Here is a 22,822-nt window from a genome sequence, read left to right as displayed (position 1 = left end):
GCTGCGCGCGCTCCCCACGCGAACTACTCCCCCAGTGGAACTGGGTGGAACTGCCACGTTACAACCTCAAACTTATTTTTTTTTGTACTTTTACTACTCTGCTGTACATATTGAACCGTACAACATAATGTACGCAAATAAAATTAATTAATCTAAATCTAAATATAAATCTAAATCTACTCTCTCTCTCTATCTCTCCCCCTCTCTCTCTCTCTCTCTCTATTACAGCGTCACTACAGTGCTGCATTCTTGATTTTCTTTCTCTTTTTATGAGTCTAACCTCTATGCTTCGGTTGCGGCTCCTGCTGCCTCGATCATCGTCTCGTCGCGCATGAGTGTGTGCGTTGTCCGTGTGTATGTGTAAGTGAGTGTGCTGTTGCGTGCGTACTGTGCTGGGCACATATTGCTGTGTGGTGTGCGTGTATGTGCACTATCACATTATTATTTCATAAAACAATTTCTGAAAGATTTATAGTTACATTGTCTTTGTTTGTTTCAACCTTTAAGTTGAAGGCTACACTTGATGAATATCCTCCTCTGGTATATGTTCCAGAAGACCGAGAACTTCCAGTGAATTTTAAATCGATATTAATCAACTCTGTAAAATAGACTCCAGTTCCTTCCATACTAGAAAGAATCGCGGGATTATCTAAAATAAATTTAAAAAAGAAATATATATTATATATACACGAGTCTCGCACATATTCATATACATGAGGACGGCTGTGATAAACGTAAATATGCGCAACGAGCGAATAAACACGACGCGAAATGGGCGCGCGCGCGCAACATTCACAAGGCGAGTCCGCACGAAGCGAAGCGAGCGCGTGCGCGCAACAACCACAAGGCGAATCCGCACGAGCGCGAAGCGCGACAGCCGACGAACAGCTTAGCAACGATGCGCCAAGCGGCGCGAGCGGCGTACATGCTCAGACGTATCCGCACCGCGCGCCTTTATAAGGCGGACAGCGCAACACGGTAGGCAGTTCTACTCGAGCTCCACTCCAAGTAGCATTGTGCGCACACGTTACTACAGGGAACAGCGAGAGATAGATCTGCGTCGACGAAGTCGTCTCGTGAGCACACGTGACCACTTGGTAGTCGAACCGAAACCCGTATCTCCGAATCCCGAAACTCCGAATTGCCGTCGTGAGCACACGAGGCAACCCGGAACACTCGAGCGACATCGAGCCTCGTCTACGTGAGCACACTTGACGATACTCGGTGCCACCGTAAAAATCCTAACCCACAAAGCCAGCCTTACGCCGACATCTCACGACTCGTTTTATCTCTGTGCGCACACAGGATAAAGAGAGGAACGAGACAAGCGACGAAGATTTGTGAAGCCGTGCGCACACGACTTCATAAATCCGAGGGATCCCGTTACACTATCCTGGCCGCTACTGTGCGTACACAAGGGCGGTCGAGATTGTTGTTACGCAAGTAACCCGGATCGGTGTAGCCGTGTGCACACGACTCCACCGTACCGAATGAAATCCTAACCTTCAAACCCATCACCGATCCGCCATACCGTCACCGTACCGAAACACCGTAGCCGTAACCACCGACGCATTGTTGTAGCGAAGTCGCGTAGATATTTTCGTAAATTGTTAACAGCGCTAGTTTAAACAATTCCATTTGTAAAGGCGAAATATTCTTAACCAAGCGCATAATTGATTTCTGTTTTAGACGGGATTTAAGAACTGATTCCCAATTATTATTATCTACTTAAGGAAATATATTTTGTTAACATTAAAATCATAAGAACAGACTCTTTTATTGCCCCTTTCCCCACTCCAGATCCTGGAACGACTGACTGTCCAAATCCTGGGGAAAGTTGAACCGTTACACACATATATATACGAGCCCAATTCTCAGCTTCGGTGGAGGCAATTTTTGGTTATTAACGGTAAAAGTGTTTCTTATGACAAGAGTTCAGAGTTTACCAAGTTTGGTAATGGGATGGACCTGGCAATAGAAGTTACATGATATTAAACAAAATAAGTTGTATTGCTGTATGTTATTCATCTACACATAACCCTATAGCACATGAATAGTCCGCTTATAGCATGCTATGAGCGTACTGAAAAGAACTTGTGCAGATAACCCTATAGTAACATGAATAACATACAGCAGTTATTACAAATTAGCAGGGTATGTAAATGCAGGGTGAATAAAACAGACAGGTAACCTAAAGAAGTTCGATTCCTGATTTATTTATACAATATAAAATTTGTTATAATGTCTATCTCTTGTCATAAGAAACACTTTTACAATTGGAAACTCAAAATTGCCTGCGCCGAAGCCGAGCACTGGGTCCGTATAGCTTATATTCTAATATATCAAAATAAAATAAGCTATATAGGTCAATCTAAACTTTTTTTTTCATATTTTACAGGAAATTTGCAAAAAAAGGTATACATGGGTTTTTTCTTAACACGTGCATGAAAAAGACCCGTTTCCATGCCTCTAAAGTGAATGGTAAGCTGCTCATTTTGAGCATGCGGGAGGGAATCATTCCCTCCCGCTGCAGCGGGAGAGAATGGCTATTTCCTCCCACTATTTCCCTCGACTCCAACTCGTGCACAAATCTCACCCTCGTTAGAAATCGCCCTTTCCCCCCCCCCTAGTTGCACAATATACTATTACCTTGAATGCTTCTATTTTAAGTTATCAGCAATTATAGTTGTTAGAAAAAGCAAAAATTTCAAGTTTTGATATGTCTATGATTTGAAACTGGGGGTACTTAGAGGTCTGAAAATTTGTTTGTTTTCTTTTGGAGGTATACTGAATCAGTATACCAATTTTGGCTGGAATTTGAAATATTTCCCCACGGGTTGACATGAAATAGCCCGTATATTTATCCGATTAAACAATATATAAATGTTACCTTAAAATACATGAGTATCAAATGGATCTCTTTTTGGCATTGATGGAAATCTCCATTAATAAAGTAAAAGACCATTGTTACTATTTCAGGTGCTGGAATAACGGATGATGTTACTTTCCGAGGCGATGGTTGGCTGGAGCTTGATAGTTCGATAATGAAACATGAAGACCAAACAGAAATGATTGGATTCGAGATATCAACTAATGCAACAAATGGATTGATTTTATGGCATAGCGATAGATTGAGAACAAAGATCACAACTAATTACGTGGCACTTGCTGTTATTGATGGGTAAGAGAAAGCTTGATTTAATTTTTGATGCTTTTGTTCAGTATTTAAATAGATAAATTTTATGTAGTATACGTATGCATACTCCGGAAATAAGTAACCTATAATGTATTTACATATAATATCATATTCATTATGTATGGACATATGGATGTAAATACCGTACTTGGTATAAGGACGGGCTGCACGAGTACACGAATAATTATTTAAATTAAGAGAAACTACCCTAACAGCACAAAAATATTTTTAAAATATTGTTACAATCTTATTTGTCCTAGGGTAAAAATATTTCTAAAAAATATTGCAGAAAAATATTTTAATATCGTTTAAAAACATTTTTAAATCATTTTTAACATATTTTAAAATATTTTTTAATATTTTTAAAAAATTACAAAAATATATCGTTGATAAATTGCTGCTAAACCTCAGAGAAACATTTGGAAATATTTACAAAATCTATTAAAATATTTTGTAATATTTATCAAATATCGTATTTTTAGTTCCTTAAGTAACGAAGAAATATTTATAAATTATTCTAAAAATATTGATATACAATATTTTAATGAAATATTTCAAAATATTCAGATAAAATATTTTTAAAATATGTACAGGACAAATTTAAAAATTATATGTGAATGTTATTTCTGCAAGGTTTTATGAACATTTTATTTATGTTTTTGGGACATGCAAGTTTCTGTAATTTATATATTATTTATATATTATGAATATTTTATTTTGAAATATTTTATGAGTTTATGGGATATATCGGAAAGAATTTAAGAATTAGTAAACCTTGACGTGACGGGGATTTGAACTGGCGATCTTCTGCGTGACTGTCTGGCACTCTACTCGTTATGCTATGGATGAACTTATAAATCACTTTAAAAAATGTTACTCATATACCACTACGATAATTTTGCAATTGTATACTTATATACTCGCACGATAGAAATAATTACAAATTCCGAGTCGATGAGACCTTTTATTTAGCGCAGTCCGCTCACGCGATACCGCCTAGAGAAAAGGTAAAGACCTGTAGCTCGACTGACTGTGTGATAGTGATAGCTCACGGAATAACGAAACTCAGAGTGACTTCTAAATGTACTGGACTAGCTAGGTTTAAACACTATGTACTGACACAATAACGTTGCATGCGACACTGACGTGAATTTAAGAAGATTGATAGGAGAAACGACTTACCTTGACGAAGCTGACTTGTAGTTACCGATAGGGTGGCTCGCTCTCGTTCTGGCGCTCTAGCTCGTCTCAAAGGGTGCGGAGTTTGAAATGTAATAATTCGTACGCAAGGATTAAGTAATTGAGAGAAATGGTTTATTCAACTCATCAGATTATAAATGGTACAACATATAAGTCCTCGACTGAGTACAACTCGTGTCTAAGGTAGAAATATGACTATGTCCAAAAACTTGGCGAACGCTCTGACTCTAAGTCCGATTACAGAAAAATAGTTTAAGTCGCGAGTAGGGCAGAGCTTCGCCCTACCAGTAAGAACTCCGGGTTACGAAAGAATACTCCTCCTTGCTCTCCATTGGTATTTATAGGGATGAGGGTAATGCATAAACATAGGGAAGGTTCTGGCCAATCAGGATTTAGGGAGGATGTATGTCTCAGTAGGGGTGGGCGCCCCTTTTATTAATCAGTGTCCCTCAGTGCGCGGCCCCTATTCTGGCCAGCTGTAATGGTTTTCTTTATTGTAATTTCCCTCGTTGTCGTATCAATTTCCACTTATTTGGGTCGTTTGTCTGAGCTTTATGGCCTCCTTATTGTCCGGTAGATCTGGGGTGTCTCTCCTTGTTTGACCTAGTTTATTCAGGATCGATGCCCTTTCATCTGCTGCCGCGCGTGTCAGTGGCTTGGTTGTTTTGTCGTGCTCTGTGTTGCCGACCGTTGTTGGTTCTGTTGGATTTTTGCTAAAATCTGACATAGTTTTTAATTTAGAAATATGCGTAGCTCTAGGAAAGTTTTATTTTACTATAGCTGGGAAAACCCCAAGCGCAGACGCTACACCGAGTTCGTCGCCGAATTCGGCAGCGCATCTGCTCTTTTATAACGATAAGCTTCTCGGAGACGCGGTCTGTTTGTTGCCTACGAAAAATACGTGCGACAAACACAGCAATTAGGGATTAAGAAGGAGTGCGCACTTCGCTGAGTACGCCCTTTTTATGATACCCAGGTTGGCGGCGGGGGCTATTAAGAAGGGTCCGTCCGCTCACGCTTCGACCGCGTCGTCGCGTACCTGGATATCGGCAGCGTCCCTCCTGCGATCAGCCGTAGGACCGCGTCACCGAGGTAACGCGTCACCGTATTGTAATACCCTCAGCGGAGGATAGCAGTTAGTTCTAACCGAATCGAGCAAGCGAGCAGTTGTCCAGTCGAACGCTTCACTGACATCTGACTACGCTGTCATACTCGTATTAATTTCCTGTTCTTTTTTTGTATTAATAAATATATTCACCGCAAGAAGCTATACCCTGCTTGATTTTTATTTTCAACAGGTTCGTTGGCCTCTGTTATGCCTGCCGTGGAATATTCCCAATTAGCGTGGTGAGGTACTTCGTTGGTTGAACGTGTTATCCGCGTGTGCGTTGACAGGCCAGTCTAGGTCATAGTAGGTTGACGTGACACTATGTAGTTTTGTAAATTATTAGTATTAGTATTATGAATATCTTAAATATAAAATAGGGTGTCGGTAACACAGATTTCTGTAATGTGTTAATTTTTTTTTGCAAATTAATCGCGCCTTTTCAGCGTGATCTTTTGTTATGATAACTTAAATGCGTTACATACTTCTTAAAAGAGTCAATGTATTTCAAAAGAAAATTTAGATTATCGGTTTAAGATTTAAAGGAATATTTTAAAAAAGTTGCATTTAACATTTTTATTAACTTCAAAAGATTATAAAATATTTCCTAATATTTTATCGATATATTTCATTCTAACTTCAAATGTATATCTACAAAATATTTCTAAAACAATTGTGCAGAGTAAGCGATTCCCGCACGCTTCGCTCGGGTGACAAAACACCCGTGCGAGGATCGCTTACTCCGTGCACATATATCGAACTGTATTTTTTGACAAGTGGTGCGCTAAAAACGTGTTTTTCATGGGACTCGTTTTTTGTGTAGCATATGCAAAACAATACTTTCATATATAGCAACGGGATGTCTCGTGCAATATTATTTGTTTCGCGCACTATTAAAAAATCTGGTGTTTCGCATACAGAATACAAGCTTGTAACGTCGCTTCGCGCGAGCGTCAGGCAATCAATTAAAGCTTTTGGGCCAGATAGGGTGTGTCACACCGAAATTGTTATTCAATCATATGTACCAAAAATCGTTTCTAGGGTTGTTGATTATGTATAAGCATTTAGAAAAAATGTTTGTCACAGTAATAAGTTGTGTTTTCAAAATATCTACAACTTTAACATTTAAGGTTTTTTGTAAAATATATAGCCTCAAAGTTTTATAATAATTACTGGTTTATTGCTATAAAAAAATCGATTTTGGCCTGTTAACTCGAATTAAAAGAATTTTCACGCTTAAGTGAATTATTTCGAGTAATTTTTTCGAGATCCAGAACTTTTCCATTCAACTTTTTTTGTTGAATACATAGAATTCGAATTAGAGTCAAAAAACCGTTTTTTGCGATTTTTGGAAGTGACCGCAGTTTGCGTATACATGCCGGATCAAGCCCAAAATAAATCTGGCACCTTACTTTTACGAGGGGAGTTTGCACGCAAATTTTTAGCCCTATTGATAAAAGTCTCTTAGAGATAATCGTGTAACACAAAAATTTTTATTCAGAAAACAGGCAAAAATTGAACAATTTGTGCCAGCATTTTAAAAAAACGGAGACGATCGGGATAAAAAAAAGTTTTTAGGTTTGTGCGAGCAGTGACTCCTCCCAAAATATTAGCTCGATTGGTAGAAAATTGCGTGAGATATCGCATCTCAAACATTTTCGATGACAAAACTATAAGGCACTTCCGTGTCGCGGTCGTGCCTAAAAACTAAAATCTGAAAAATCTCTATAAAAAAAAAAACGCGTTAACAAAATGTAAAAAAACGGACTGCTTTTCCATTATGCTACAGAAAAAAAAGAAAACAAGACTTAGTGGATTAAAATCCACTGATTAGTAGAAGCTGAGATATAGGCATCTGTGAAGGAACACACATTGTCACACACATACATCTGTCCGTGCGTAACGTGTCCTCCTCTGTTCGTCGAGAGAGAGAGAGAGAGAGAGAGAGAGAGAGAGAGAGAGAGAGAGAGAGAGAGAGAGCCAGCACAAATCCCGCGTGGCTGAATTGTGCGCGGGGGGCACTACAGCGACCGCGTTGTAGGGAATAGCTGGGCGAAATACAGTGTGTAATAAACTGCAACTATCGTAAGTGATTATTTTCCCCTCTCTGCAACGTTGTCCTAAACGATCGCGCTAAATCCTACGATTAAAAAAAAATACTACTGCATGCGAGGCTCTAGGTGTTGCGCACCTGTGTTGGGTGTCACAGCGTCGCATTTCTCCCTCTATTCTCGTCTCAATGGCTTCATGTAGTTTTAAGGATGTTCTTAGTTATTAACAATAGTTATAGAAACTGAATAAGTGTAATTGTTTTGTTTTATTAGAGACAATCCAGAACTCGCCAGATGTTACAGTTTCTTATAAGATGTTTGTTTTGTTGTACAGTCGAGCGGTGGCTTATTTGTCATTACGCTTGATTTTTGTATAAATGAACTTAAATTACATTATTCTTATATAATCTCTCTTTGTCGTGACCTGGATATTGGAAGCTCCTTCGTGGCACGGCAGATGCTAACTATCACTCATGGCTGTTTAATGTATGGATAATCTAAGTTGCTCTATGGGTCCCCACTAACGCCTGTCTGCTATCGACGGACCCTTCGCCTATTGCTCGATCCCGACTCTCAAACCAGAAATCAAGGAGTATATATATATATATATATATATATATCAAGGAGTATATATATCTCGTACACAGAGTTTGAGTTGTTTGCACACACCCAGTAAGCGATGCGAACAGAGGAATAGCACTCGTACTCGTTGACTGGGTACAGCTACACGACAACAGATTACGTGTACGAAAGGTGTTCCGTGGATACTTTCCTGGCTTTTTAAAGCCTCGGTGACGATTCAAGGAGTTGAGAAATTTTATAAAACGCTGCAACGATCGACCAATCAACATCTGACGTGCAAGGATCATGTACAAATTAAGTCAGTTATATGTACACGCGTAAGAAGTGCTGACTCGTAGGTCAAAGCACTCGCTCTGATGTTTAGCGATCGGTTTCGTACTGTCGCAATCGGTTTAGTATACGTCGTCTGTATGAGTGCACGGATGCAGTCGTACAGGCGTTATACATATACGTGAATGCTAAAGTATGTATGAATATGGGACATTACATGGACATATATTATTGTATAGGAAATTTGATAACAGATAATCATATACGAACATGCATTATATTATTTATAATCTAAATACATAAGATAAAATCATATCTTGAATATGAAAAATCGAGCTCTTGCAATTTTTAAGGTACACTGACCAGACCAAGTTTTTTACATGCGTTTGGACATACAATATGTCAAAAACATGGGTAATTTATTACCTGGCTAAGCGAACATTATTTTTTCCGTTATCAATGAACAGCTTAGTCCGACATCTTTGTTAGAGTGGTGGTTTAATAAATAATAATAATTAGGTTGGATAATAAGTAATGATAATATATAATATATTAAAGTAATGAAGTTGTGGCAAAAGCCAAATCGGCACGTTTGACTACATCGAAGTCTTACAGTAGAGAAAGAGACGTGAGAACATCGCATAGTTTCAACAGCTCTCGCATATCATAAGTGGGGAGACGTACATGTGTGTGTTTGTGGCGCGCTTACCAGTCGTAGCGCGTCGTATTACAATACGTTATATTTGTTGCTAGGCTTGTACTTTTACAATAAATAAGCAAATGCAATTCGCTCTTCTGATTCCAACAATGCATGTACAAATCGATGGCTGAGAGGAATATGCTCGTATCGTGTCGGCGAGTCCAAGAACGTCGTATCGAGGAAAAGTCTTCGGAAACGTCGTATCGTGTCGGCGAGTCCAAGAACTTCGTATCGTGGAAAAGTCTTCGGAAACGTATCGAATTCAACTTAATGGACGAATTAAATCATCTTATTTTGATGATTTTTAAATTAATTCATTTTCAAACGGGGCGCACGCTGCGCGGACGTCGAGTCCAACGCGGGTTATTAAGATGGCGGTAAAATGTCGACATTCGTCGTCGTGCAAACGCGCCACTATATGGTCGCCGTTGTGTCCCGTGAAGTTTTGTTCTACGTTCCAATTTTCGACCTGAGCCGACAGCCGAATGCCGATTGCCGGGTACAGGGATGATGAATTTCGTCAATGAATAAGTAAGTAATTAAACGAAAGAGGCAGCTGGAGTTACAGTGATGAGAAAATTTCAGTCGCTTGATAGACAAGCCAGAACAGTTTATTTTACGATTTGCGATTATGTCGTGCGCCGAAATCAACGAACCGAGTAGGGAGAGAGGAGGTTATGTTCATGATAACACCTGTGTGATTGTTGTCCCTCTCGACTCGGGGAGACAACCGGCCGTGTGATTTTTTTTCCGTGTGCAATGTGTATTGCATTATTTACGTTGCAGTGTGAAGTTGCATCTCTGGATTTCAACAATTTTTATGTGTTGTGATTTGTAGACTGGTTATTTTGATCTCAGCTCAAGCTACTCTTATCGCCCAGAGTGAAGCTCCAATTAAGCAGGCTCAATCTGCTATTTAAACAGCAAGAAATCTTCTGCAAAAATCTGGAGAAAGTGCACTGGATGACAAAAATGAAGTGAACAACAAAGCTGTGACTGAGCTGGAAGCTAAAGCTACAGTCAAATAAAAGGCAGTCTTTAGCTAAAGAGTATGACAGATTGCATGCAAACTAGCATAGTGATCGATGCAGGTACAGTGTCTATCATTGCTTAGTTCTGAATTTGAGGATGTTCAATAACAGGCTGTATGGGCTTCGGGTAATGTAGCAGGAGCCAGTCCAGCATGCAGAGATCATCTTTTATTTGGCAGTATCTTGTCCCCTCTGTTTGTATAAGTTTAATAAGGCACGTCCGTGTCGCGGTCGTGACTAAAAACTATTGCATTGCAGGATGTGCATATTGGACTGCATGTTCTTTACGTCTTTCAACACTGAGAGCGGTCCATCATGGCAAGCTTGCGACGTTTAGAATGAACTGCATGATAGGAAGTTTATCTTCTTAAAGTAAATCCATTAGCAAACAATTTTTCTTTGATATAAGAATTTATAGTTCATTCTTCAATTGTCACTCGGTATAATGTGTGACTGTATGATTGTGAAAAGTGATGTTAGTAAATATAATTCAAAAAGGTAAATATAATTAAATAAATATTTTGTTCTTAAATTATCACTCAATATTACAATTATAAAAGTGTATTCTACAGTGAGTGATAAAACAGACTCCAATTTCGATGCCCTTAATGTTTATAGGTGAATGAGTCAATTCAAATTGTTTGTTTCAATTTCTTAATTACAATGATATTATTACAAGTTTTGAAAAGAGGTATCAGAGTATTCAGCATATCTCCGACATCGTATTCAAGACAAGAGTCAAGAGTCTCACGTGACGGCCAAGGAGGCTCTTCTGCGATGGGCGCGCAGGACGACGACCCGCTACTCGGGCGGGCGAGTAAATGACTTTACGAGCTTGTGGCGCGACGGCATGGCCTTCAGCGCCCTCGTGCACAGGAACCGGCCGGACCTGCTGGACTGGCGAAGCGCCTGCACCTGGCAGGCGCGCGAGAGGCTCGAACGGGTCTTCTACGTCGCCGAGCGCGTGTACGGCGTCACAAGGCTTCGCGATCTCGAAGGTAACGTTGATGGCCTAGCTGCAGTGCCGATGCGAATCAAGCGACGAGGCCTTGCTGACGCTCGTTCACGCGTTGTGGACCAATTGTTTTTATGAGCCGGACGAGGAGTCTCTGATAACGTACATATCGCCGCTGTACGATGTGTTCCCGGAGCCGCCGGCGATCCACCCGCCCTACGACGCCGAGGCCCAGCGCGCGGCGCCGGCTCGGCGAGTACCGCGAGCTCGCGAGCAGCATCCACCTCTGGATGTGCGAGAAAATGTCGATGGCGCAAGAACGCTACTTTCCGCCTACCCTCATAGAGAAGAAGAAGCTCGTGGTCGACAGCGCCAAGTTTAAGGGCAACGAAGTGCCGAGCCGCCACCGCGACAAGCTATAGCTCAGCCACATCTTCCGCGAGCTCCAAAAGTACTTCGAGAGCGTCGGCGAGATCGACATCGAGCAGGAGCTCCACATCGACCTCATCGAGAAGAACTGGAACCAGCTGATGATGCTCCACCAGGAGCGCGACCAGGCCATCAGCGACCAGATCAAATGATGGGTACTGCCTCTCATGGCGGCGTCGATCGAAATCTTAATTGATCTACTTAATGCGCGACGCCTTTAGCAGACTCGAACGACTGCAACGACTCACCGAGAAGGCACACCGCGAGATCAAGTCGACCAACAATCGGCTGGAGGAGCTTAAGAGGCGCGTCAAGGAGGAGGCCAGGCGGTTCAATCGGCTCCACTCGCTCCAGGCCAAGCACGCCGTCGACCTGTTCGAGTAGGACATCCGCAACACCGAACTCTAGATCCAGAACATCTTCGCCGACGTGCACAGTCTGGCCGAGGGCCGCTACAGCCAGGCGGCTGATCTCCAGAAGCACGTGCAGAAGCTGCACCAGCGCTGGGTCTGGTTGCGCTCGCTGCTCCATAAGCGGTTCGTCCAGCCGCTCTCTGACGTCTCCTTCCCCGTGGAGGAGCGCGTGGTCACAAAGCACCGCGCGGCCGTGCACAAGACCCTGCTGGTAGACACCAACACTCGCTTCCGCTCCCTGCACGACTGTGACCTGACGACTACAGCTTGGACCTTCCGGGCGTGCAGTCCGAGCTCGACATCCATCAGCGCGAGCTCAAGGCCATCGAGCAGTTCTACACTAAGATCGAGAGGTACGTCCTTCAAGAGATAGGACTGTGAGAGATAAGAAAATTTCAATGAATGGAACCAGGATTAAACGACATTATTAATTGGTAAATAATCTTTTTTTTTTGCTATTGTTTTTCCGACAATATTATTGATTGAAATAATAATAAAAAAATATACATAAATACAGGTTAAACATAGTAGTTGGAATGTCTTCGCAGCACTGGCAAGAATCTACATCATTATTTTGAAAGCTATCGAGCACTGGCTTAAAGCTTCACTTATAATCATTTAGGTAAATTGCTATTCAAAATTATTTTAAACTTAAATAATATCACAACTACTTAAAAGAAAGTCAATTTTTCCACTTAAAAGTAAAGTCAGTTTTAATTTTGAAATATTCTTAAATCATTAATGATATGTACCATTCGTGATGAGAAGTAGGAATCACGCCTTTAGAGCACATGTATTCCAAATCTTTTTTTTCCTTATCTAATTCAATTCTACTACTGTACAACCGATTTAAAGGGTATTGCTTTCCAATACTTTTTTTGTCGGGATTTGTACAGTAGTAGCCTCTTCGTCAAACTCATATTTAACGAAAACATGAGTATCTTTGGGCAGCACTAATATCTCTCGCAAACTCATCATTTTTACTGCCTTCCAATTTTGGTCCTTGGCCAATTGGCGAAAATCTAAAATTTTACTTTGCGCTACCTCTTTAACAATATAGCGCTGCTAATTTTTTTTGGCATTGCGCATTATCTCGCACCAATCCATTTGTGTAAAAACATTCATGTTTTTACAAGACTTTTCAATGCATGCGTGCATTGAGACGCCCTCGTTATACGTATGTCCTTTCTCTAGGTACCTAAAAATGATAAAAGAGTCAGTATTATTAATCTACGAATACAACAATTAGAAAATGTATTGTTTTTACCTGTGGCATATTTTGACATTTAACATGTCGGCAGCCCTGATGTACATTGAGTAAATCATTTTATTTCTGTTTTGGGCTCCACAATTATCACTTTAAAATCTGAAATCTTTTACTCCAGAGGAAGCCTTTTTTTTAAAAAAGTCGAACAGAAAGCTGCTAATCTCGTTAGCACCCTTGCCACCCACCGTTGCGTTCCACACGGAGCACAAGCCTTGATGAGAAGCCAATTCATAAATTGTAAAAATATAAATATTTAGCTTTCTCTTACAGTAACTCATTGATACGTTGGTCCTGGGGGTGGTTAAGGTTTGCTGAACATCGAAGCAAGCTGCGCATACTGTCTGATCTTTTTCAGCTTCCTCTTTGTCTGCAGCCATTAGTTCGAGTGCTTTCCTCTTATTCGCTAAATGCTCGTCGAGTTCTTTGCAAACGGCGCTCTTTTCCGCCTCTGCCATCTGATTATAAGCCGTGCACATATCACAAAGATCCTTTTTCGGCTTATGAAATTCCAGATTGTACTTTGTATTAAAAATATGTCTGTAATAGTATTCGGAAGCGGCTTCTCTTCCTTGTTCAGCCATCAAAACTTTGTACATGTCATATATTTTTTGTAAAGAAAGATCCTCACTCAAATAGCTCTTATTTGTACTCTGTCGACAATAGTGTGAATCTATCGTTTCGAAAGATTCGATGTGTTCTTTAACACTATGTCTAACAGGGTACGGAATCCTATTTGGTCTATTTTTGTGCTTTCCTCTTTGGTTAGCTTCAATAGCCCCACTACCAGATTTTTGAATTTTTTCTTGATGGTTCTCATCCACGAATCGGTAATTCCTGCAATATTTAGAATAACAATCCATAAAAATATTTGAATAAAAAATAACAATTATATGTGTGCATCTTATTATAATAAATACATAATTTACAAAACTTACCTAAAGTGGACAAGAACATTTTCTTACACACTTTTACACTTTTTAAAGAAACGTCGAAGGAGTACGAGTAAGAAAAGCTCCTTCTACTACTAGATTTATTATTGAGTCTACGTAACACAGCATTGCGAGCAATGAAGTCCCACTGGCGAGTATGGTCAGAGAGGTTCAAAAACTGTGAGAAAATTGATCTTCGTTGCTCTAATGTTATCTTATTATAGCAGAAAAACTTGCACTGTGTACATCAAAGACCCATTGTTCTTTAAATAATTGGTACACCAGATTTTCCTACACCTTTACTGCCTGAGTCTGTTACTTGCCTTTGTGGAGTTCCACTCTGCTTCATTTCTCTGCTTTTTTCGTGTCAATTTTTCATTAGATATGTTCCTTCTTTTTTTGGAAAATTCAGGTACCGAGTATGACTCCTGGCTGGTTTGAATTTGTTCATCTTTATCGGAAACAATGAGTTCATGCTCACTGTTGTCATCTGAATCCATCAAATTGCTGTAATGTTCAAAACTGTCTGTTTCTGAATCACTCTGTGTTTCAGTAAATTTTTGTACGCCAGAGCAACCAGCTTCATCTGCAACAAATAAAATTTATACGTTTGTCATTTAAAAATATATTTACGTATATTGTTTATGAATTAACCTACCTGAAAATTGCTCTGTCGTATGCATGACATTATAAGCCAGGCGATCAGAAATGTTAGAATCCTTTGTACCAAAGTCATTTTTATTTTTTTGAGCATTGCTCGTGCTACAGGATTGTGAATTTTCACTGTCCTGGTCATCAAACCGGCTCTCTAGAATGCAATAATTAAAGGTATATAAAAAGAATATTATTGAGATTCAATAAAAATCTTGTTTATATAATCTTAAAAACAAATTGAAAAAGGGAAACTCACGTATTCGTTGGAATGTATCAGGGAAACTGAATAAACTATCCTCTTCATCAAATAACCTTGGTGCAAAGCTAGTCGAATTTGAAATATCGAGAATGGAAGCAGCTATACAAATAAATTAGAGAATCATTAGATCTTTTTTAAGAAATAAATTTAACTGGAATTAAAAAAAAATTACAAGTATTCCCTTCACTGTTCATTCCGTCTCTAAAATCATTATTTGATGGAGCATTATCATTATTTTCCACTTCTGTTGCACTCGGTTTGCTCAAAAAACACGAAAAAAAAATTGTAATCCGAATCTTAAATAAAAAGCAACAAAATCATGAAATCTTTTGTGATGTAGCTTCATAAAATCTTGTATATCACTCAATATTTGAAAATGAATAGCAATATTCATAAACGATAATTTTTTTCAGCAATAGCGTCAGCAGTACCGTATTTCGAAAAACCCGCGTCCCACGAGTGCTGTCAAACGCCAAATGAAGCTTTCCAAGGTAGGTCAGTATAGTTTCTAGGTCATTGTCCAAGCTTCTCCCTTTGTTTATGTTTGCCTATACCCGGTATCAGTATGCTTAAATATATGTATTCGGAGATACGCTGCAGCGCCGCGCTAGCAGAAGATATCTACATATATATCGTTATGTGTGGGAGTGAGAGAGCAAGTGTGAGAACGGAGCGTGCGGGTAAAAATTAATTTGTAAAACGCCGGAGTGTGAGAGAAAATGAGAGAAAGACAAAGAGGGTTGTAAAAATCTGTTATTTTTAAAATTAAAGTGTGAGTGTACCCTCGCGCGTTGATCACTTATCCATCAGAGATAATTTTTTTTACATAACCTCAAATCTGTAAAGTAATATGTTTTACAGAAATGTTTCGAGTGCGGAGCCCATAATCCACCTAACTAGGACATGTCTGGACTGCCCAGGAAAGCACAGAGGACTGTGAGTGCACCTGTCCTTTGTTCGCTCCATATTCACAGACAAGTGGAAGGATATCGAACTGGATAAGATGAAGTTTGGAGGTAAGAGACAAGCTCTGGTGTTCTTTTAACTCTAAGACCATTACTCAGAAGTATAATACTATAAAGCTGCTGCTTTGTATAGAGATAGGGAAGTTATTACATTTCTTTTATATAAACATCTAACTTTATTTGATGCTAATGTTGATTCTGCGTCAATTTATCATGCAACTTTCAGATAAACATACTGGCACCTGTCGAAACTTGGATTCCTATTAGTTCCAGTGCAACATTTTTCACTCCTAGTTATGTGGATAGTATAAAAGATTACAGTAGTTCAAGCTCATATCAGAATGAATCGTCTGGCTCATCATCATATCAAAATTTCAACACTCCAGACTTTAAGGCTCAAACTGAGAACATCTTTTCAAAAAAACAAAATGAAAATGCATTTTGTTCAACTTTGATAAAGAAAGTAGCTTGCGAAGGAGAGGACTGTTGTTGGCACGAAGGTGTTGAGAAGCTGAGTGATTAATCTGAATGTTGCTAATCAAGAGAATGTCATCTTCATCTGTGTCAAGTCAACGGCATTGGCTCCAGGGCAGACAAGGAGAGCTGTTTTGCTATTGCCACGTCAATGCATATTATAGGTATCACAATTATCATTTTATTAATATTTCATTTTTGCTTTGCAGGCGGATTTTTTTGCTTTGCAGGGGAAGTGCGGCCGTGGTATGGGATGCTTCTGACGCGGGACGAGTCGTTCGGCACTGGAAATCCGCCGCTGGAGAGATTTGATGTTTGAGAAGGGATTGATTCATCGAACGAAAATGTAAGACGTGACCATTTATAACGTTTATAACATTTATTTAGCAACGGTATAAGGTATGAGCGGAGAGCTCCCTGCACCGACAGTCTGCTTCTCGGCCTCGCAGCTGGGCCGCGAAGCGGATGGTCTCAAAGACGTCTTGGCTGCCGTCGCCCACGGGTATGTGCTTGAAGTAATCGGCGAAGCGCGCGGCGTCCCTTGCGAAGATGCCGTTGTCGAGGATGAGGCTACGCAGCGCGTCGTGTACGCCGTCCCCGCCGAAGGCGACCAGCGACCTGCAATTGTCCCGCAGCCCGTTCTCGCCGAGCACCCGCTGGCTGATGTGCGCGACCAGCTGGTCGACGCCGCGGCTCTGGCGTAGGCCCCTGTTGCACTTCTTGGCCTGGACGATGAAGATTACGTCCACCGACCTGGGCACCGCCTCGTCTGCAAACGCATCGCAACAGCAGCGCAGTTCGACACACTGACCCTAAACCTTGCGGAAATCGCTCTCGGGCACGTCGAGCTCGTCGAGCTCGCTCATGCGTGCACTTGTCGGGCATCCGGAGGTAGGTGTCGTGAAACATGCAGCTCTGCAGGTAGGACATGGCGAGGGTGCAGGCCTCGCGCTCGATCGCGCTCTCGGCGCATACGGGCTCGACGATGCCGAAGCACGAGTTGAACTCGGCGCACTAATTTGGGAATTAGGCGCACATCGCCTAATGTCCAAAAAAACACCTGAGCATCACCCGCGCTTTCTCCAAATCCGAGCGAGAAAGTCTTTCGTTGTGTAATGTCCGGCTAGGAGAGCATCTCCTTTCACGAAGAGCCAACGGTATACAGGGTGGGCCATTTTAATCAAACCAGTCTAATAACTCCTAAATTAAGCCATGAACAGAAAAATTGTTCAGATGAAAGTTGTCCAGGATCAAGGGGGACATCTTTTTGTGCAATTAGTTTTGACCTTGAACTCAAATTTCGAGGTCATTTGAAGGTCAAATTTTTTTTTAAAATAGGAACCCCTATTTTTGATAGCAGATTCGGAAAGAACAGGAAATTTTACGTCCGAAACGTCCGAAAGTCAACATTCTCTAAAAGCTCTGGCAGTCGATCTCTGAGCAATGCCAAACAGCTATTCTGGTTAACATTTTGACCGAAAAAATATGGCCCAATCAGGTAACCATTAATGATCCCACACCACACCATTAAACTCCATCGGTTTTGATGGTCAATAGCCCTGTACCAGTGGGGATTTACAGGTGACCAGTAGTGACTATTGTGCCTATTTAATTGACCATCACTGCGAAATATAGCCTCGTCAGAAAACATAACAAATCTGAAAAAATCTGGATCATTTTGTAAAACTCCTAAAGCCCACTGGCTAAAGTTAATACGCATTAGAAAATGGTGTGGTCTCAGCTCAACTAATCTTATGTGGTAATCGTGATAGTGGAGATTATTGAGAATTCTCAATGCTTTTCTTCGTGGTATACCGATTTCTCTTTCAATTTGTCGACTACTAATTTGTGGATTGAGATGAACAGCTGCTAAGGCGGCTATAACATTAGGATCATTTTCGTTGTATTCGTGGTGTCTACGTTGACGACGAAGATGTCCATCACGAGCTCTTCGAAGTAATCTGAGTAATGTGTCGTGAGTAGGACGCCTTCTTAGAGGAAAGCGTTCAGCGTAGAGTCGCACCGCGGCTCTGGCATTGTTTTGGGTTTCGCCTAAGATCATTATCATATCAACAATTTCATTGGATTTATAATCGCCCATGTTGAAAATTTTGTTTATAATAAGAAAAACTATTTTATTTACATTCACTCTTTATTGAAATTGAAACTAAACCAAACAAGAAAGTGACAACAAAAAAAAGGAGGAATTTTCAAACTGTATAATTTTTAAATCAAATTTGTAACTTCTTATTTTCTTACGTTAAGACATTGTGATTTAAATTGAAGACAGCGTAAGAACAATTGTTACAATTCATATTAGATTAAAGAAATTCAACTTAAAAAAAAACATCTAAACTGGAAGTGATGCACTTTGGCAAATACAATTATTAAAAATTTTTTTTAATATTACAAAAGCAAAATGCTGTTTAATATTTTATCTTAAGGGCTCGCAGGGCTAATTAAAATTTAGCAGGACAAAAATGAATTAATTTAAAAATCATCAAAATAAGATGATTTAATTCGTCCATTAAGTTGAATTCGATTCGCTTAATGGTATATGTTTTCATGGTATAAGAAAAGGTAATGAAAAATAAGTGATTCTGATTTTTTTCAGAATTTTTCACGCGCATTTTAATCCTTGTAAAGTCGTATTTAAAAATTGCGCGGTGCTGCCACTACAAAATCAAGGAAAAGAAAATCGCGTTTACGATACGACGTTTCCGAAGACTTTTCCACGATACGACGTTCTTGTACTCGCCGACACGATACGACGTTTCCGAACACTTTTCCTCGATACGACGTTCTTGGACTCGCCGACACGATACGAGCATATTCCTCTCAGCCATCGAAATCTTCATGATTTTATACTACTCCGATTAAATACTTTTACCATATAAAAGTACTAGCCTTTCAACACACGTTCTTACCTTTATAATAATCAAGATTATGATACTTCCTATATTATAACAATCTTCAATTTAAAAAAAAATCGTTTAAAACGACCATCCCTATCAAAAGTTGTAAGCAATTTAAAATAGGGTTGTTAAATCCCGTCTGAAACAGAAATCAATTATGCGCTTGGTTAAGAATATTTCGCCTTTACAAATTGAATTGTTTAAACTAGCGCTGTTAACAACTTACGAAAATATCTACGCGACTTTGCTACAACAATGCGTCGGTGGTTCGGCTACGGTGTTTCGGTACGGTGACGGTATGGCGGATCGGTGATGGGTTTGAAGGTTAAGATTTCATTCGGTACGGTGGAGTCGTGTGCGCACGGCTACACCCATCCGGGTGACTTGCGTAACAACAATCTCGACCGCCCTGTGTGCGCACAGTAGCGACCAGGATGGTGTAACGGGATTTGAGGTTATCCCTCGGATTTATGAAGTCGTGTGCGCACGGCTCCACAAATCATCGTCGCTTGTCTCGTTCCTCTCTTTATCCCGTGTGCGCACAGAGGTAAAGCGAGTCGTGAGATGTCGGCGTAAGGCTGGCTTTGTTGGTTAGGATTTTTACGGTGACACCGGGTATCGTCACGTGTGCTCACGTAGACGAGGCTCGATGTAGCTCGGGTGTTCCGGGTTGCCTCGTGTGCTCACGACGGCAATTCGGAGTTTCGGGGTTCGGAGATACGGGTTTCGGTTCGTCTACCAAGTCGTCACGTGTGCTCACGAGACGACTTCGTCGGCACAGATCTATCTCTCGCTGTTCCCTGTAGTAACGTGTGCGCACGATGCTACCTGGAGTGGAGCTCGAGTAGAACTGTCTACCGTGTTGCGCTGTCCGCCTTATAAAGGCGCGCGGTGTGGAAACGTCTGAGCGTGTACGCCGCCTGGCGCGCCGTTGCTGAGCTGTTTGATGGCTGTCGCGCTTCTGGCTCGTGCGAACTCGCCTTGCGGTTGTTGCGCGCGCGCGCCCATTTCGCGTCGTGTCTAATCGCGCGTTGCGCATGTTTATGTTTATCACGGCCGTCCTCATGTATATTTATATGTGCGAGACTCGTGTCTCGTCACATCTCCCCCTTCTTACGGAGCGCGAAATTAAGTGTAACAAAAATTTCGCGCTCTAAACAAAAACAATGTCGGCAAGCAACACTTCGCGTTTAAAACTATAAATTAGACTCACGTCGATGGTTCTGGCCTTGCCCATATGTCGAACTTCTCCCGTCGCTGGTACCAGGCGGAGCAGTCGCTTAACGCCATTGTACCGCACGACGTATTTTTTTACGCCGATAAGTACAACGACGGTATGCCCATCCGGCAGCCTCACTGAGTGACGCGGGAGGCCGGCCGTCGAGTCGCGTGTTGGTGGAGGTGGCTGCGAGGGCGTGACGACAGGCGACGGGGGATGACTTTTCGGTGACGATGGCGGTGTTGTTACGTCGACCGTAGCTGCAATCGTGCTCTGTCGTGGTCCCCGGTGGTTCCTCTCAGCTGTCACGCGGCGTGCGGTACTCCTTGGCCCCGTCCTTCTTACTTTTGATGCCGGTTTGAGGTGCAGCAGAGGAGGCACCACGATGTCGCTGATTATCCGCGGCTTTGCTGTCGTTGGCCGCGGATTGTCCCCTGCTGGCCCCTGCACTGGCTCTTGTGCCAGTCCGGCGCCGATACGGGCTCGCCCGGATTATACTCCAGTGCGTTTGCTGGCAGATCGGCCTTCAGCAGCGCGAGAATCTCGTCCAGAGTTTCAATATCGAAGCTTTCCATTGTACTGCCGGTGCGCCCTTTATCGTCTCTATTTATAATCTAGCTACGTGTACATGTGTGCATTTGTGAGACATTCTCGAAATTTCGCATGTTTACATTTTCTCCACGCGCGACAATTCCTTCGTATTGTTGTGTATTTACTTCTGCCGGGAAAATTTCACGCTTCTTCGGCTATTTGTTTTGATCGCGCTCGGCACGGTGGTTTCGGGTTTTCTGTAGCGGTTGTGTTTGCAGACCCAATGTTCCTGCGCATAGGCGTCGAAGTAGCCTATATCCTAGTTCCTAGTGATATTTTCGGCTAAGTCTACAATACTAGCTTGATTAGTTGCAAACTACAGGTTTACCCTGACTTAAATTCTACCTAATCGCTTATTGTCGCTTTAATCTAACTTATAACTAAAATACAATATTTTAATTTGATTATATGAACTAAATTTCTACCTTCCTCTTCTTCGGAGCTACTTCCAAGTCCTTCGTCGGTGTTGCGCCATCGTAATCGTTGTGCGTATTGCCTGTTGAATTTTCACCTCTGGTTCTTTTTTTCGCGGTTGACCGGGCTCATAAGGATTCGTGCATGTCCGGGTCCTAGGATATTCATGCCTATAATCCAATGTGGCTGTTGTTCCTCTACTTCTGCCCACAGACTCGTCAGCAAGAGTCCCTTTATCTGTGTTTGTACTAGTAAAGTCTTTCGGATGCTGCTGCTGGAATGGCTGGCGAAACGGAGCTCGACTGTTGATTCTGCTGTTAACCCATTAAAGCCCATGCTAAGACTGGTTGAGATAGCGACAAACAAACTGTGCTATCCTTTGCATAAGTGAAAAATAAAATATACGTATTTTTTCTTATATCATTTGCAATTGTTTATAACAAATAATTTAAACAAATTACAAAAAAATTTATAATTTTCAAAATCTGAATGCGGGAATCGATTTTGGAGGTAAAATCGAGACGAAAACCTATATAACACTTTTTTGTCAGAGTTCAATTTGTTAGTGTAATGTAGGAATAAACAATTGCATGTTGGGGAGAAAAAGTGACCATGTCAAGTCCCAAGCAAAATCTATCTGGAATAGCAAAAAACAAACTGTACCATCCTTTGCATAAGTGAAAAATAAAATATACGTATTTTTTCTTATGTCATTTGCAATTGTTTATAACAAATTATTTAAACAAATTACAAAAAAATTCATAATTTTCAAAATCTGAATGCGAGAATCGATTCTGGAGGTAAAATCGAGACGAAAACCTATATAACACTTTTTTGTCAGAGTTCAATTTGTTAGTGTAATGTAGGAATAAACAATTGCATGTATCGGCTATGATTATACGGATGTTCAGTTTGCGTAACGCATCCATCCCCAATAGCATTTCATGACGTAGCCCTTCCATGACAATAAACTTGCTCCTGAAGGTGGCGCCGAGGGTCGTTGCTTTACCTTCCACGTAGTCTGTCAGTTTGGTGGTTGAGCCGTTGGCCAGCGTGGCGATTGTCTCTTGCTTCCCATGCTGCCAACCATTGTTTCGTCCTATCATGGCGATTTCTGGTGTCACGAACGAACTCACTGCTCCTGGGTCGACTAATGCCCGCACCGTTTCATGATTGATTTGTATGTTTACGAGGTATCGGCAG

At 41.1% G+C, this 22,822-nt stretch overlaps 1 protein-coding gene across 1 annotated transcript in view; it reads left to right on the top strand.

Annotated features, from left to right (window-relative positions):
• Positions 1-22,822, top strand: part of LOC116416075 (basement membrane-specific heparan sulfate proteoglycan core protein) — a 283,482-nt gene that overhangs the window by 32,522 nt on the left and 228,138 nt on the right. Inside the window, exon 3 of the mRNA XM_032601472.1 lies at positions 2,980-3,181. Within this exon, the coding sequence (XP_032457363.1) occupies positions 2,980-3,181 (202 nt within the window). The remainder of the gene's footprint in view (positions 1-2,979; positions 3,182-22,822) is intronic.

This window comes from Nasonia vitripennis (genome assembly GCF_009193385.2).
Source record: "Nasonia vitripennis strain AsymCx chromosome 1 unlocalized genomic scaffold, Nvit_psr_1.1 chr1_random0016, whole genome shotgun sequence".
NCBI classification, from domain to species: Eukaryota; Metazoa; Arthropoda; class Insecta; order Hymenoptera; family Pteromalidae; genus Nasonia; species Nasonia vitripennis.
This window is presented reverse-complemented; position numbering and strand designations above follow the sequence as displayed.